Source organism: Aquila chrysaetos, chromosome 4 (assembly GCF_900496995.4).
Source record: "Aquila chrysaetos chrysaetos chromosome 4, bAquChr1.4, whole genome shotgun sequence".
NCBI classification, from domain to species: domain Eukaryota; kingdom Metazoa; phylum Chordata; class Aves; order Accipitriformes; family Accipitridae; genus Aquila; species Aquila chrysaetos.
In genome coordinates this window covers 559,424-572,253 of record NC_044007.1, presented here as the reverse complement: position 1 = coordinate 572,253, position 12,830 = coordinate 559,424, and the positions used below count along the sequence as shown (strand labels likewise).

Genomic DNA, 12,830 nt, shown 5'->3' with positions numbered 1-12,830 from the left:
TCACAGAAAAACTTTATTGGTGTAACGATACATTGCTATGCCGTGAAGTCCAAGTTCCCTGACAGGGTTCAAACGGGGCAGGCAGCCACAGCAGCGCGCTAGTAGAGAGGCGAAGGATGGCAGAGATGGGATGGGGCCAAATCCTGCTCCCACCCTGCAGAGGCCGTGCCGGGGCCCCGGGGAGCCCAGGTGGGTGCAGAGGGAGGTGCAAGGGTCCTGCGAGCTACGGTGGGAGAAGGGGGCAGCGTGATGGGAGCCAAAGGCAAACCCCTCCCTGGGCGGCAGCAGGGGGCTGGGGCTCAGGTCTGTCCTGAAGAGCAATGAGGAAACAAACTCTCACTTAAAAACAAGCTTCTGAGGAGTTACAGTGAGGGAGAGGTGCCGGGGAGAGCCGCCATCAGTAACACCACGCTGCTGCCGGCGCCCACCTCTGCATGCTCCACAATGGGGGAAGGAGTGGGGATACCTGTCTGTCTGTCTGTCTGCCTTCCCTCCACAGCCCAAGGCCCTGCCTGACCTGGCCGGAGCCTGGAGCCGGGTCTGCAACCTCACCTGGAGCCTCTCACCTCCCACCAAGCCCAGGACAGGACAGGGATGTGGGGCAGGGACGTGGGGAAGCCCCTTGGGGAAGCCCCCCAGCAGCGGGAGTCTCCAGCCTCGGGGCATCATCTGCTCCACCTCCCCAGCCAGACTCTTCCAAAAGCCACTCAGCCCTCAGCGGGAGGGACGAGGGAGACCCCTCCAACAGACCCCCAGACAGAGGGGCAGGGGTGGCACAGGCAGCCCCGGGTGGGACAAGGACCTGTGACAACAGCACTGCCCAACGCAGGCTCCTCTCAGGGGCTGGGAGGCGTTTTGAGGCAGCTCAGATGCTGCGGCAGCTGCTGCCCCTCGTTTGTGCGTGCTCAGCTGAGTTCTCCCTGCCCTGACACAGCACATGCTGGGATATGGAGGGGGGGATCTTGGCCCCTGAAAGTCTGGGTGCCTGGGCAGAGAGGGGGGACCTGCCCCTGCAGCAGCTGGGTGAGGGGGACGGAGAGAACGGGGGGAGATGTGGTTGAACCAAAGCGTGGGTGGGAGCGGCAGCACCCCGCTCCCCGCTCCTGCCATGGGCTGAGGTCACCCCCAACACAAAAACAGACACCGCAGCCCCCGGCAAGGGCTAAGCCGTGCTCCGGCACCATGGCCGCTCCTCCACCGTGCTCCAGCACCTCTCTGGCCTCCAGACTGCCAAAAGTCAGCTGTGGTTTAAAAAAAACCCCAAATAAAACCATGGGAGGTAAGGGCTGAGGCGTCCAGTCCAGCGTTCACCCGCAGGACTGCTTGGTGGGACCCCTCTGCACAGGACCAGTGCAGGACGCTGGCACCACCCAGCAAAGATAAAACAACCAACCAACAAAACGAAAACACTAGAGAAAACCACTGTGGGAGGGCAAGAGCAAAGCAAACCTCTTTGAAACAAATGGACTCTTCTCTGGGGAAGGAGCTGAGGACAGTTCATGGGGAGTTCAGCAACGCTGCTTCCGGAGGAGGCCGGGCAGAGGCATCCCTCCGCTGCCGCCGGTGCTGTGGACGGACGGCGTTTGCTGGGTCACAACCAGTCCAGAAAAGTGCTCGAGGGAGATCCAGCCCGGCTTCAGCGCCACGAGGAGTTTGCAGGTCAGTGCAGCCAATGAGATCAGCGATAAAGTGCAGCAAAGCTTCTCGGAGCTCCCACACAGCTGTCCGGCGAGCCCCGGCCCGCGCTGCAGCAGCCACGGGCGAGGGGAAAGGGGAGGTTGGCCGGCAGCACCAGAGCGAGGGGACGTGTCTTCAGCCAGGAGGCCGCAGCTGCTTTCAGTCTGTCATGCTCCAAGATGCCTGGGGTACTCCAGTGTATGTGTTGGGCAGAGCGATGCCGCAGCTGCTGGGTGGGGGGCAGTTTGGGAGCTTGGGGCTGCCTCGTCTGCGGGACGCAGGCAGAAGGGCGGTTCGGCAGGGCTGCCAGGCACCTCGGAGCGGTTCTGCAAACTCACATGCAAATAACTTGCAACCTGTAACCAAGCACACGGGCGTTACTGCTCTGCGGCCACGCTGAGGCAGGAGGAGGCACAGCGGGAGCAGCATCGCTGCTCGGTGCGAGAGCAGCTCGGCCCCATCGAGCTCCAAGCCACGCTCCCGAGGCAGCGGAGCAGAAACTTCATGCCCAGCAGGCCGGGGCCCTTGTCCCCCTGCAGGAGCCGGAGCTCCTCTCCCCTCGGAGCGGGAGCCTGCAGCCGGCACGCTGGGCCAAGCCGGAGTGCCGAGTTCACACACCTGTCCTCCTCGATGCTGCCGCTCTCGGTGTCGCCGGCACCCCTCTTCTCCTCCACATCCTCTTCACCAAGATCCATGTCCAGCTCGTTGCCAGCTTCCGAGCGCGTGTATGCATACCCACTGGAGGAAAAAGGGCAGCACAATGTAAGCGCCCAGCCGGCACCCCTCTGCGACGGTGCGTCCGCGGGGGAGATCCCGCTCCTCTCTCCAGTGGGCTTAGGTCCCTGCTAAGAGTCTCCTCTGCATCCAAATCGAGCCCACGGGAAGGAGGGGCTGGCCGTGGGCAGTGCCCCCCAAGGGGTTACTGTCCCCCTATATGTGCCCCTCCGTGCCCGTGAAGAGCAGCGTGGTGCCAGGTGAAGGACCACCCCTTCCCTGGGGACCACAGGTCCCTTCGGCTTGTCCTTTGGTGACGTGCGTCTTGGGAGGACGGAGGGAACTGGGCTCTGGTTGAGCTCCATTCTCCCTGGCCAACCTGGCATGCAGGCAACGGTGCCGGAGCAGTGCCGGGATGGCAGCTCCTGAGCATGTATCTACCGCACCCAGCTGAGGGGCCAGTGAGGGCCAAAGGTTCCTCCCCTGCAGGGATCCGGCAAGGTGATTCTTTTTTAGGGTGACTTCAGAGATGTCATGTGGCCTGACCTGATGGAACGACAGGTAAAAAAGACAATCCTCTTCAGCCTCTTGTTGTAAAAGAAGTAGTTGAAGGACCAGAGGCTGCCGTCCTCTCCAAAGGGGTCTGAATCCAGGTCGGGGTTGTAGCTGCAACAGCAAGTGGAGGCATGAGAAACACCATGCCAGACTCTGCTCCCTGCGCCAACCCCGTTTTTGGCCCAGCTGTACGTCGGAGGAAGGAAAGAGGGAGAGCTGCCTCGGGGCGGGGGAAGGGCAGAGAGCAGGCAGGAGTGAGTCAGCGTCCTCAGAGCCAGGCAGCACAGGGCTAGTCAGTCTAGTCAGCCAGGCTGCATGGGTGGCAGGAACCACCCCGTGCCCTTGGGCTGGCTTTGGAAGGAGGGCGAGACCCAGCCAGCGCAGCTGCTGCTGCCTGGGGCGCAGATTTCCAGGGCGTGGAAGTCCTGCGTGGGAGGGGACGGCAGCAGCGGTTCCCCTTCCACGGGCAAGGAGCCGGGAGCCAGCGAACTCTGGTGAGGAGACACCCTGCCCCGCTCCAGTGGGAAGTCCTCACACACAGGCAGGTGAGCGTGCCAAAACATAACCTTTTATTGAAAAATAACTCTGTTTCTCTGCAGGTCATTGCATGCATGAAAGGGACCAGGATCTAGGCCCAGGGGTGAGCGCTTGCCCCGTTACCTGTAGATGTCACACTCCGAAAGACAGATCTCCTCGTCGACTGCGTCCCACAGGTGTGGCTTCAGGGCATTGAAATCTTCCCGAACGGCAGAGAAGAGGCTGCAGTTGACAGCGTTCACCACCTAGAGAGACCGAGCCGGGTCCATGAGAGGAGCAGAAGACCTGCTGCCTGCCCTCCTCCCTCCCATGCTCCATGCAGCTCATCCTCCCCATCCCTCCTCCACCGAGAGGAGATGCCAGAGCCTGACAATGACCGTGGAGGGGGAGAAGCAAGATGGCCAGATGCTGCTGTGCTAGATTCAGGGCCCTGAGGTGGAAGCAAGGAGACAGGCGGCAGGGAAGCAACACAACTGGAGAGGAAAAACCCATCAGAGGATCTGTGGGGCACAGGAAGCCCAAGTCTCTCCCAACAAAAAGCGTGGCTTCCTCGAAGGCTCTCTGCAAATGGGGCAAACTTCCCCGGTCAGAGAGGATGCTTCCTGCTCCATCTGCCCCCTTGACAAGGGCAGCCTTGCTGGACCCTGACAGCCAGGAGACAGACAGACAGACAGACAGACATGAGGCTCTGGCACCTGCACGCTCAGATCAGAACCTGGGAGGCCCAGCAGAGCCAGCCCTCTGTCCAGTGCAAGGTAAAGCAGCATCTGGCCACCAGCACTATGGGCACAGGGATGAAAGCACTGGGTAGCAGACCTGGAAGTCCTTTGCAGGAAGGACTCAAGCCACTGACGCTTCCCTCACCCTTCCTTCCTCTAAATACCTGCCCCGAGAAAGAGCGGCCTAACCAAGGCTGGCATGGAAAACCCTGCTCACGAGAGGCCATTGCCAAAGAGGAGCAAAGAGCAAGGCTGCTGCTGGTGCTGCTGAAGGAAACCACCCCAGGACGGCTGTTGGAAAAGGCACCCCACAAACCTCTTCCTGGGAAGGACGAGGACTACCTCATCCTAGGGCTGTCACTGCTGGAGGAAGGAGTAAGGAATGCCCTGGGAACAGCTACCCGGGATCACAGCAGCGCTGTGGGGCTCCCTGGAGAACCGCAGACTCGCCCACCAGATCCAAGCTGCCTTCTCTTCCAGGACAGAGGCAGGCAGCACGGCAGGCTGTCCATGCAGGGGGTGCAGGACCTGCCCTGCCTCAGGGCGCTTTGCTCACATACCCAGTTGAGGCTTGGCTCCCGGCTGAACTCGTGGCTCTTGGCAGCGCTGAAGTCATAGTCTGGGCGGAAGGACTCGTTGAGCGTCGCTATCAGGTAGAAGAGGGTCTTGCGGCTGCACTTGTCGCTCAGTGGTCCCTCCTCATCACCGCTCTGACTTTTACTGAGCCTGAGAGGCAGATTGGCAGGGTTAGCAGTGTCACCGGCACAGCCCGGGCCAACACTGAATATAAGCCGGCTGTGTGCCCAGGTGGCTAAGAAAGCCAAGAGCATCCTGGCTTGCATCAGAAATCATGTGGCCAGCAGGACTAGGGAAGGGATCGTCGCCCTGCACTCGGCACTGGTGAGGCCGCACCTCAAACACTGTGTTCAGTTTTGGGCCCCTCACTACAAGAAAGACACTGAGGTGCTGGAGCATGTCCAGAGAAGGGTAACGAAGCTGGTGAAGGTCCTGGAGCACAAGTCTTATGAGGAGCGGCTGAGGGAACTGGGGTTGTTTAGCCTGAAGAAAAGGAGGCTCAGAGGAGACCTTATCGCTCTCTACAACTACCTGAAAGGAGGTTGTAGTGAGGTGGGAGTTGGTCTCTTCTTCCAAGTAACAAGCAACAGGACAAGAGTAAATGGCGTCAAGTTGCGCCAGGGGAGGTTTAAATTGGATATTAGGAATAATTTCTTCACCAAAAGGGTTGCCAAGCATTGGAACAGGCTGCCCAGGGAAGTGGTGGAGTCACCATCCTGGGAGGTATTTAAAAGATGCATAGACGTGGTGACTAGGGACATGGTTTAGTGGTGGACTTGGCAGTGTTGGGTTCACGGCTGGACTCGATGATCTTAAAGGTCTTTTCCAACCTCAATGATTCTGTGATTCTATGAACAAGCAGAGCAGCCAGCCCATGGCCACAGAAATGAGGCCAGCTACCAACGAAGGGTCCTTCCCTCCACGAATCCCAACACCCCCCCCCCAGACACACTGCTGCTGCCTGTGGTGCAGAGCACAGCAGACAACTACCCCCAGCCCATGGTACCTGCTGGGGCTGATCCCCGTGGTCTGAGGAGGTGACAGGGCCTCCAGGACGTGCGGCTGGCCCTCCTGGCAGAACTGCTTGAACATGTGCTTGTCATCACCAGCCATCTTGCATGAGTAGCTCTCGATCCTGTGGAGACACACAGCACCACGACTGAGGCCAGCCCAGCCACCAGCTGCCACAAACCCACTTCCTTACACGTATGTAGGTATGTATGCATGGAGATATAGATGTTTACCCCAAGGAGACACAGAAGAGGCTGGCTGAGCTGAATAGCTCTTCCAGGGGCATCAGAGCCATCCCAACAAGCTCTCCCTGTGCAGCCTCCATCGCTGCTAGCAGGGGAAGGTCAGAAAAGAGAAGCAGAAAGTGTGCCTCACTGCTGTGGTGTCCTGTCTCGGCACAGCAAGCCAAACCGATGCCAGCAGTAAGCCCGAAAAGGAACCCTTCAGCCAGGACCAAAAATAGGTCCACAGCTGGCAAAGGACCAACTCCCTCGCAGCCAGCCCAGCAGAAGAGGTTCTCACTGCTGCCCTGAGCCAAGACGGCTGCCAGCTCCTGAGCTGCTGAGCGTCGATGCATGCTGCACGGCCAGAAGGAACCTGTGAGAGGTACCCGAAAAGCTTTTCCCAGTGACTGGTAGGTCCCATTGCCCAGCTCCAGCAGAACAATTGTGGATGAAAAACTGGACGTGAGCCAGCAATGGGCACTCGCAGCCCAGAAAGCCAAGTGTATCCCGGGCTGCATCCAGAGCAGCGTGGCCAGCAGGTCGAGGGAGGGGATTCTGCCCCTCTGCTCCGCTCTGGTGAGACCCCCCTGGAGCACTGCGTCCAGCTCTGGGGTCCCCAGCACCAGACAGACACGGACCTGTTGGAGCGGGTCCAGAGGAGGGACACGGGAATGGTCCGAGGGCTGGAACACCTCTGCTGTGAGGAAAGGCTGAGAGAGTTGGGGTTGTTCAGCCTGGAGAAGAGAAGGCTCCAGGGAGACCTTATTGTGGCCTTTCAGTACTTAAAGGGAGCTTGTAAGAAAGATGGGGACAGACTCTTTAGTAGTGCCTGTAGCAATAGGACAAGGGGTAATGGTTTTAAACTAAAAGAGGGGAGATTCAGACTAGATCTAAGGAAGAAATTTTTTACAATGAGGGTGGTGAAACACTGGCCCAGGTTGCCCAGAGAGGTGGTAGATGCCCCAGCCCTGGAAACATTGCAGGTCAGGTTGGCCAGGGCTCTGAGCAACCTGATCTAGTTGAAGATGTCCCTGCTTATTGCAGGGGGGTTGGACTAGATGACCTTTGAAGGTCTCTTCCAACCCAAACCATTCTATGATTTGATGAATGAACTGTACAGAAAAGCACTCTGGTCCCCCCCAAGGTGATCAGCTTTACTTGATCCCAGCCTGTGGTGGCCCCACGGAAGCTGGGGGGGCAAGACAACCCCACGGACTGCCAGGCAGCCAAGCGCCTGCCCAGGCATCACACCCACAATTCAAACAGAAAGCTCCTTCCAGATTTTCGAGCTGCTCGGTGATTGGTGAGGAAGTTCCTCGAATCGTCCCAACACCGCTCCTTTCTGGGGTTCCCCAGGGGGCTGCTCGGAGGTTGGCAGGAACCTCCCTGCCCCAGAGAGGAGAAGACCAAGGACTGCAGGAAGAAGCTCCCCAAAGCCACTGGACCCACCAGCACCAGGTGTGGGTTGTTCCCAGTCCTCTGCTTCGGGAGGAGACGCTGCTCAGTGTTTTAAGCAGCAATCTCATGGAAACGGCACCAAAATGACCAAGGGAAAGAGGTGGCAACTGCAGCCAGAGATGAATCAATCTCCCTTCCTGGCCCACCTCAGCACCTGCGTCCCTTGTAAGCAAAGTAAAGAGAAATGACCAAGTTCACCAGGTCTGTATTTATGTCCAGAAAGCTGCAGGACCAGCAGCCTCAGCCATGAGAGTCCCCAGAACCTCTACCACCGCACAGCCCTGTAACATAGCGTCACCGCTGCTGGTGAGCTCTGTACTGAGTTTGCAAGGCCTCAGGACAGAGGCTTGCCATGCCTGCTCTGGCTGAGCCTCCCCCAGGCACCTGCAGCTTTCCTTTACGTGGTCTGGCTGTGAGAGTGTTTCTCTACGTGACCAATTGCCTGTGGCTGAGTTGTTCTACCACAACCTGGGTCCGTGAGGAGTCACCACCATCATAGGCAGCAGTGATGGGCAACTGCTGTGTGCAGAATGGGACATTTACAGCTCTTGGCGTAAGGACATAGAGGAACAGGCGCCTGGTACAGCAGCCCAGAGAGATGGAGGCATGGGGGGCGGTGTGGAGGAGTGCAGGCAGGGATGGTACAAGATGGGGCACAGGCTGGCACCGGAGGAAGCTAGGAACAGCTCACCAGTGGTCAGCTAGAGAAATGGAGACCTGGACTGGGACAAAACTGGTTTTAGGGGCAGCAAAGAGGACAAAAGAATAGTTTCTAGCATAGAGAAAAGGCACCAAGCAGAGTAAATTCAGCTGTAACACAGAGCTGCAGACCAAGGAAGAAAGAGCAGAGGTGTAGAATTGTGCTAGTGAACATATAAAAATGACCCCACGTGGATCCTAGAGCGAGGAAGGAGAAATCAACAGTGTGAACATCATCTTCTTCCCGGGGAAGGACCGGATGCCAACAGCTCACCCGTTACCCTCCCTGGCAGAACAAAGCCGCCAACTTTAAGAGCTGGCAGAGCAGTGGGAGGGGAGCATTACTGCTGGAAAAAAGGACCGAAACTAAAGAGTTTGTGTGCGTGTTGCAATTAAATTGCGTTATTAATATTGTTGAGCTTTCTCTATACTGCATTATCATTTGTCCTCTGTAATAATTAGATGTAGACTAATAATGACTTGAATAAGAAGATTACTGAATAATTTCAATTATACTAATAAGAGATGGTTGGCTTTGTACATACACAGTGTGTCTCCTCTTTGTCCGTAACAAACTTCTGAGCTCTCACACCTTGCATCTTGTCCCATTGCATGCCACACCTCGCTTCAGGGCCCAGCACGCCCCACACAGTCCTTGTCCCGGGACAAGATGCCCCCCAGTCTCCTGACTGGGCTGCGGGCCAGGCTCTACAGCCCAGCAGTATGGGGGCAAAGCCACAGACCTGCTCGTTAGCAAGTGTGTGGGGGGCTGCAGTGGGAGTAGTGATGTGAGACCAGAGCATGGGCACTAGCAAGCACGGCCTCTCCTCTGGCTCCTCCGTTACCCAGCACCAGTATCATGCCCGCTCACTCGACTGCGCAGCGCATGTCTTGAGCGCAGAGCGTGCTGGCAGCAAGCGCTGGACAGGATCGCAGCCGGCCTTCCCTGTCCCCAGAAGGAAATGACAATGGAAAATCACAGAAGTTCCTGCTCCAGAGCCAAGCTCCACAGAGAGTCAGCAGTCTGTTCCGGCAGGATCGAGGATGGACCGCTGATACTGCCAGACTGCAACAACTTTTGACACTGTTCTCGGGAAAAGCCTGAGAAAGCAGCCCTGCTTCCCCGACAGAAAGCAGGCAGCTGCCAGCACTCACCTGCCGATGATGTGAGCATCTCCCGTCTCCACCGTCAGCTGGGAGTTTATTGCTTCAAAACTTGAGTTCTCCAACAGCTTCATTGTCTCGGCTTCTGGAGCGATTCCCTGTGCAACAGCTGCTGCAAAGCGTGCGTATCCTGCAAAGAGAGAGATCCTTGCAGCTGGGGAGGGAGAAGCCCGAGGTCGCCCAGCAGGGCTGCAGTTTGGCCAGCCCTGTCAGGACCTCGGACTCAATGATCTTAAGGGTCTTTTCCAACCTAAACGATTCTACGCTCAGAAGGCAGCGCAGAGGCAGGGCAGTGGGAAAGTCACAAAGCCAAAAGAGCGACAGCAGCCCCAGATCGGCACCTGCACCTCCCGTCTGGTCCTGTCCTATGCACCGCTGCCTGACTTCGGCTGCATGAGTAAGAGCGAGCTCACCCGCAGCGTGCACCAGGGGTCATGCCCGCATCACCTACACCGGCAGCTACACACCGCTTCAGCAGTGTGCTCTGCCAGGGATTTCCCAAGCTCCCCTCCTCACTTCTGAAGGTCATCAGCCTTTTTTGGCTGGACTGTTCTCCCTCAAAGCTAGGGAAAAGCACGCAGCACTTGCTCTGCCATGGGCTGGCAGTGACACGGACGTCCCAGCCAGGCCCCAGGGTGGTCTCTGGCAGCAGGACTGGGGTGGCCGCGGCAGCCCTTCGGGGAGCTGCACCTCCTCTGGTCTGTCAGGGCCCTCGGTCTGTCAGGGCCCTCGGCCGCGAGCAGGACCGACACCGGGACAGGTTAACTGGTTAATGTTCCCCCCAGTTGTGGGGAGGACAGCAGCCTTCAGCTGCTATTTCCAGGCAGGGCAGCGTCACCCCAGAGGGACAGGGACGGGCAGCTTGCTGGAAGCGAAGCTGGGGAGGCAGCCCGGCCCCAGCCCACACTCCCTCCCCAGCTCGGGGCCTCTCCGGGTCTGTAACAGGAGAAGCTGTAAACAGGCGGGGAAGCGATGCCAGAGCTCTCGGAAACGATGCCAGGGCTTTTGGGAAGCGGCAGCCCCTTCCAGGCCTCCCAGGGAAGACAGGCGTCCCCCCGTCCTGGCCACCATGACGGGGTCGGAGAAGGAACGACTCCTGGCCCTTCAGTTTTAGGACTGCAGGCGGGAAGGGGATGCTGCGTGCCGGTGACACCGCTGCATGACCACGGCACCGACACCGCGGCAGGGCCAGGGATACTCTTACTGTGACGATACCCATCATGACTAAACCTGATGATGTGCAAGTCAAAGCGACGCTAAAGTAAACGCCGTCTCTACGAGGCAGCTTCAGCATTTACCACAACCCCGAGCCGCAGATCAGAACAGCCCAAGCTAACCGGTGCTGGCAAACCCCCCCGCCCCATCCTGTGACTGGGAAAGCAGCAGACAGCTCTTCCCACGCCCCAGAGAGCAGAAAATGGCTCCGCAACCCCCATCCAGCATCAAATATTGGCTCTCGTAGGGATCGATAGCCCTCCAAGCGGGAAAGCAATTCCCCCCAGGCACAAATGAACAGCAAGTTCCCACCACTCTGACATCCTTTTGTACAGGTCTCTGATTTCTTTCAGCTTGTTAAAGCACCAATATTTGGCCTGTCAGCTCCCTGGTCTAGGGCAGTCTTCCACATCAGGGAAAACCAGGCTTTTCTGCAGCAGCCCCTGTACCGGCCCGACCTTTTCTCTCTTGCTGTGACTGAAAGGAGAGAGATATGAGCCCAGGAACAGACTTAGGAAGATGGAGAAGGGAAAACTGGGGGAAAAATGCCAATGCGAAAGGACCAGGGGCAGAAAGCGAAACATTTGCTGGAGCGTCCTCACACCACAAGCACATCTCCCTCTCCCGGCACAGAGACCGGCTGGCAGCACTCCCCAGCACCTCTTTAATGATGCAAAAGGCACCGTGCAACTTGAGTGTTCGCAATAAACCAGCAACCCGGAGGAGTCATGCTGCTCGAGCAAAGATGCTGCTCTGAAACCCTGAGCTGACAGGTCCCTCGGACACTGAAACCTGCCCCAGCGCCCAACCCCTTGTTCTGCAGGGCTTGCACAGCGAGCAGGAGCTGCACAAAGGCAGTGAGCTCTGCTCCTTGTGCTCTGTAAAGCTGCCATCGCCAGAGAAAGGACGCAGACACCACGAAATCCAGAGCTGGTGGCCATTTCCCACCGAAGAATCGCTCTGTGGGTGGGAGCTGGGACGATGTGCCAGCCCATTTCGGATCAGAGCAAAAGACCTGCCAACGATGAGATGGGAAGGACTAACACGAGCAAAAGCTCAGCCTGCTTTCAATGCTGGAAAACAACAGATCGCTTCATGTACAGCGGGAATTTTACATGATATGGATTTTTTGTTTTGTTTTGTTTTTTTTTTGTTTTTTACCCCAGCACAGGCGGAGCCGCTACCTTGGGTGGCGGAATAAAAACACCGTTAACCCGAGCTGCGGTCAAAAGGTGTTCAGTGGGGCGTTCAACCCTGCTTTGGCACCAGTGGAAGCAAGGGCAGAGAGATTTGCCAGCTACGGTGCCAGTCAACACCAAGGTAGGCCATACCTGGCCTTGAAACCACGGCTCCGTCTCCTTCCTCACCGCGGGGCCGACTCAGCACCCAACAAACCAGGACGGTGGAAGCAGGTGGAGAACATCCCCCGAAGTTACATAGGGTTAATTTTTAAATTTAAAGCAGCTTTATCCGAAGGTTTTTTTTTGGGGGGGGGGTGTGTCAGGGGGACAAACGCGGGGCAGGAGGTGGCGAGGCCCTGAAGGTGACAGGGAAAGGCAGCGCCGTCCCGGCATGCCCCGCGCGGCGGGCCGCCCGCCCTTAAGGACTACAGCTCCCAGCATGCCCCGCGCGGCCCAGGCGCGGCCCGGGCGCTGCGCGCTACCGCAGTGCACTCTGGGAGATGTAGTCCGCGGGGGGGGGGGTGGTGGTGTTCTCCGAAGGGACGAGAGGGGGCGGCGGTGGGAAGGGGCTTACCGGCGTTTCCTGCTCTCGGTCCCGGCGGGGCCTCCTCGCCGTGACAGCTCCTTCAAGCTCGGGGCGTTTGTAAAGGGAGGCGTCTCCGGGGAAAGCTCGAGGAGGGCGCGTGTGCCTCGGCCGCCGTCCGCCGTCTGGCGCCGGCCCACCGGGCCTCCGCCCACCTCGACATGTCCCCGACTGCTCGGGACGGAGCGAGCGGCTGAGCGAGACCTGGGAGTCCCCCGGGGCGAGCGAGCGAGCGAGCGGCCGACCCTCTCCTCGGGCACCGGACGACAACAAGCGGCGAGGCCCCACCCGCGGCCCGTCCGTCCCGAGCGGCGGCTGACAGCCCGCTCCTCCCCATTGGAGGGCGGCCCTGGCAATCGCCGCGGACCTCCTCTCCCGTTGGCTGAGAAGGACGTCAGTCAGGGCAGCGCGCCCGCCCTCCGAGGGGACAGGCCCGAGGCTCCTCCCACAGGCTGGAGCGCTCGGGGTCCTGATTGGCCGCCGGGGACAAAGACGGGGGGAGCGGCTGTCAATCATG

At 58.7% G+C, this 12,830-nt stretch overlaps 1 protein-coding gene across 1 annotated transcript; it reads right to left on the bottom strand.

Annotated features, from left to right (window-relative positions):
- MAF1 (MAF1 homolog, negative regulator of RNA polymerase III) lies at positions 1-12,620 on the bottom strand. Its single transcript, XM_030012336.2, has 8 exons — positions 12,305-12,620; positions 9,326-9,464; positions 5,785-5,913; positions 4,763-4,928; positions 3,607-3,728; positions 2,938-3,057; positions 2,296-2,415; positions 1-2,033 (listed from the first exon to the last, which is right to left on the bottom strand). The coding sequence occupies exons 2-8, from the start codon at positions 9,406-9,408 to the stop codon at positions 2,012-2,014; spliced, it is 762 nt and encodes a 253-aa protein (XP_029868196.1). The 5' UTR covers positions 9,409-9,464; positions 12,305-12,620; the 3' UTR covers positions 1-2,011.
- Between the last annotated feature and the right edge of the window lie 210 nt (positions 12,621-12,830).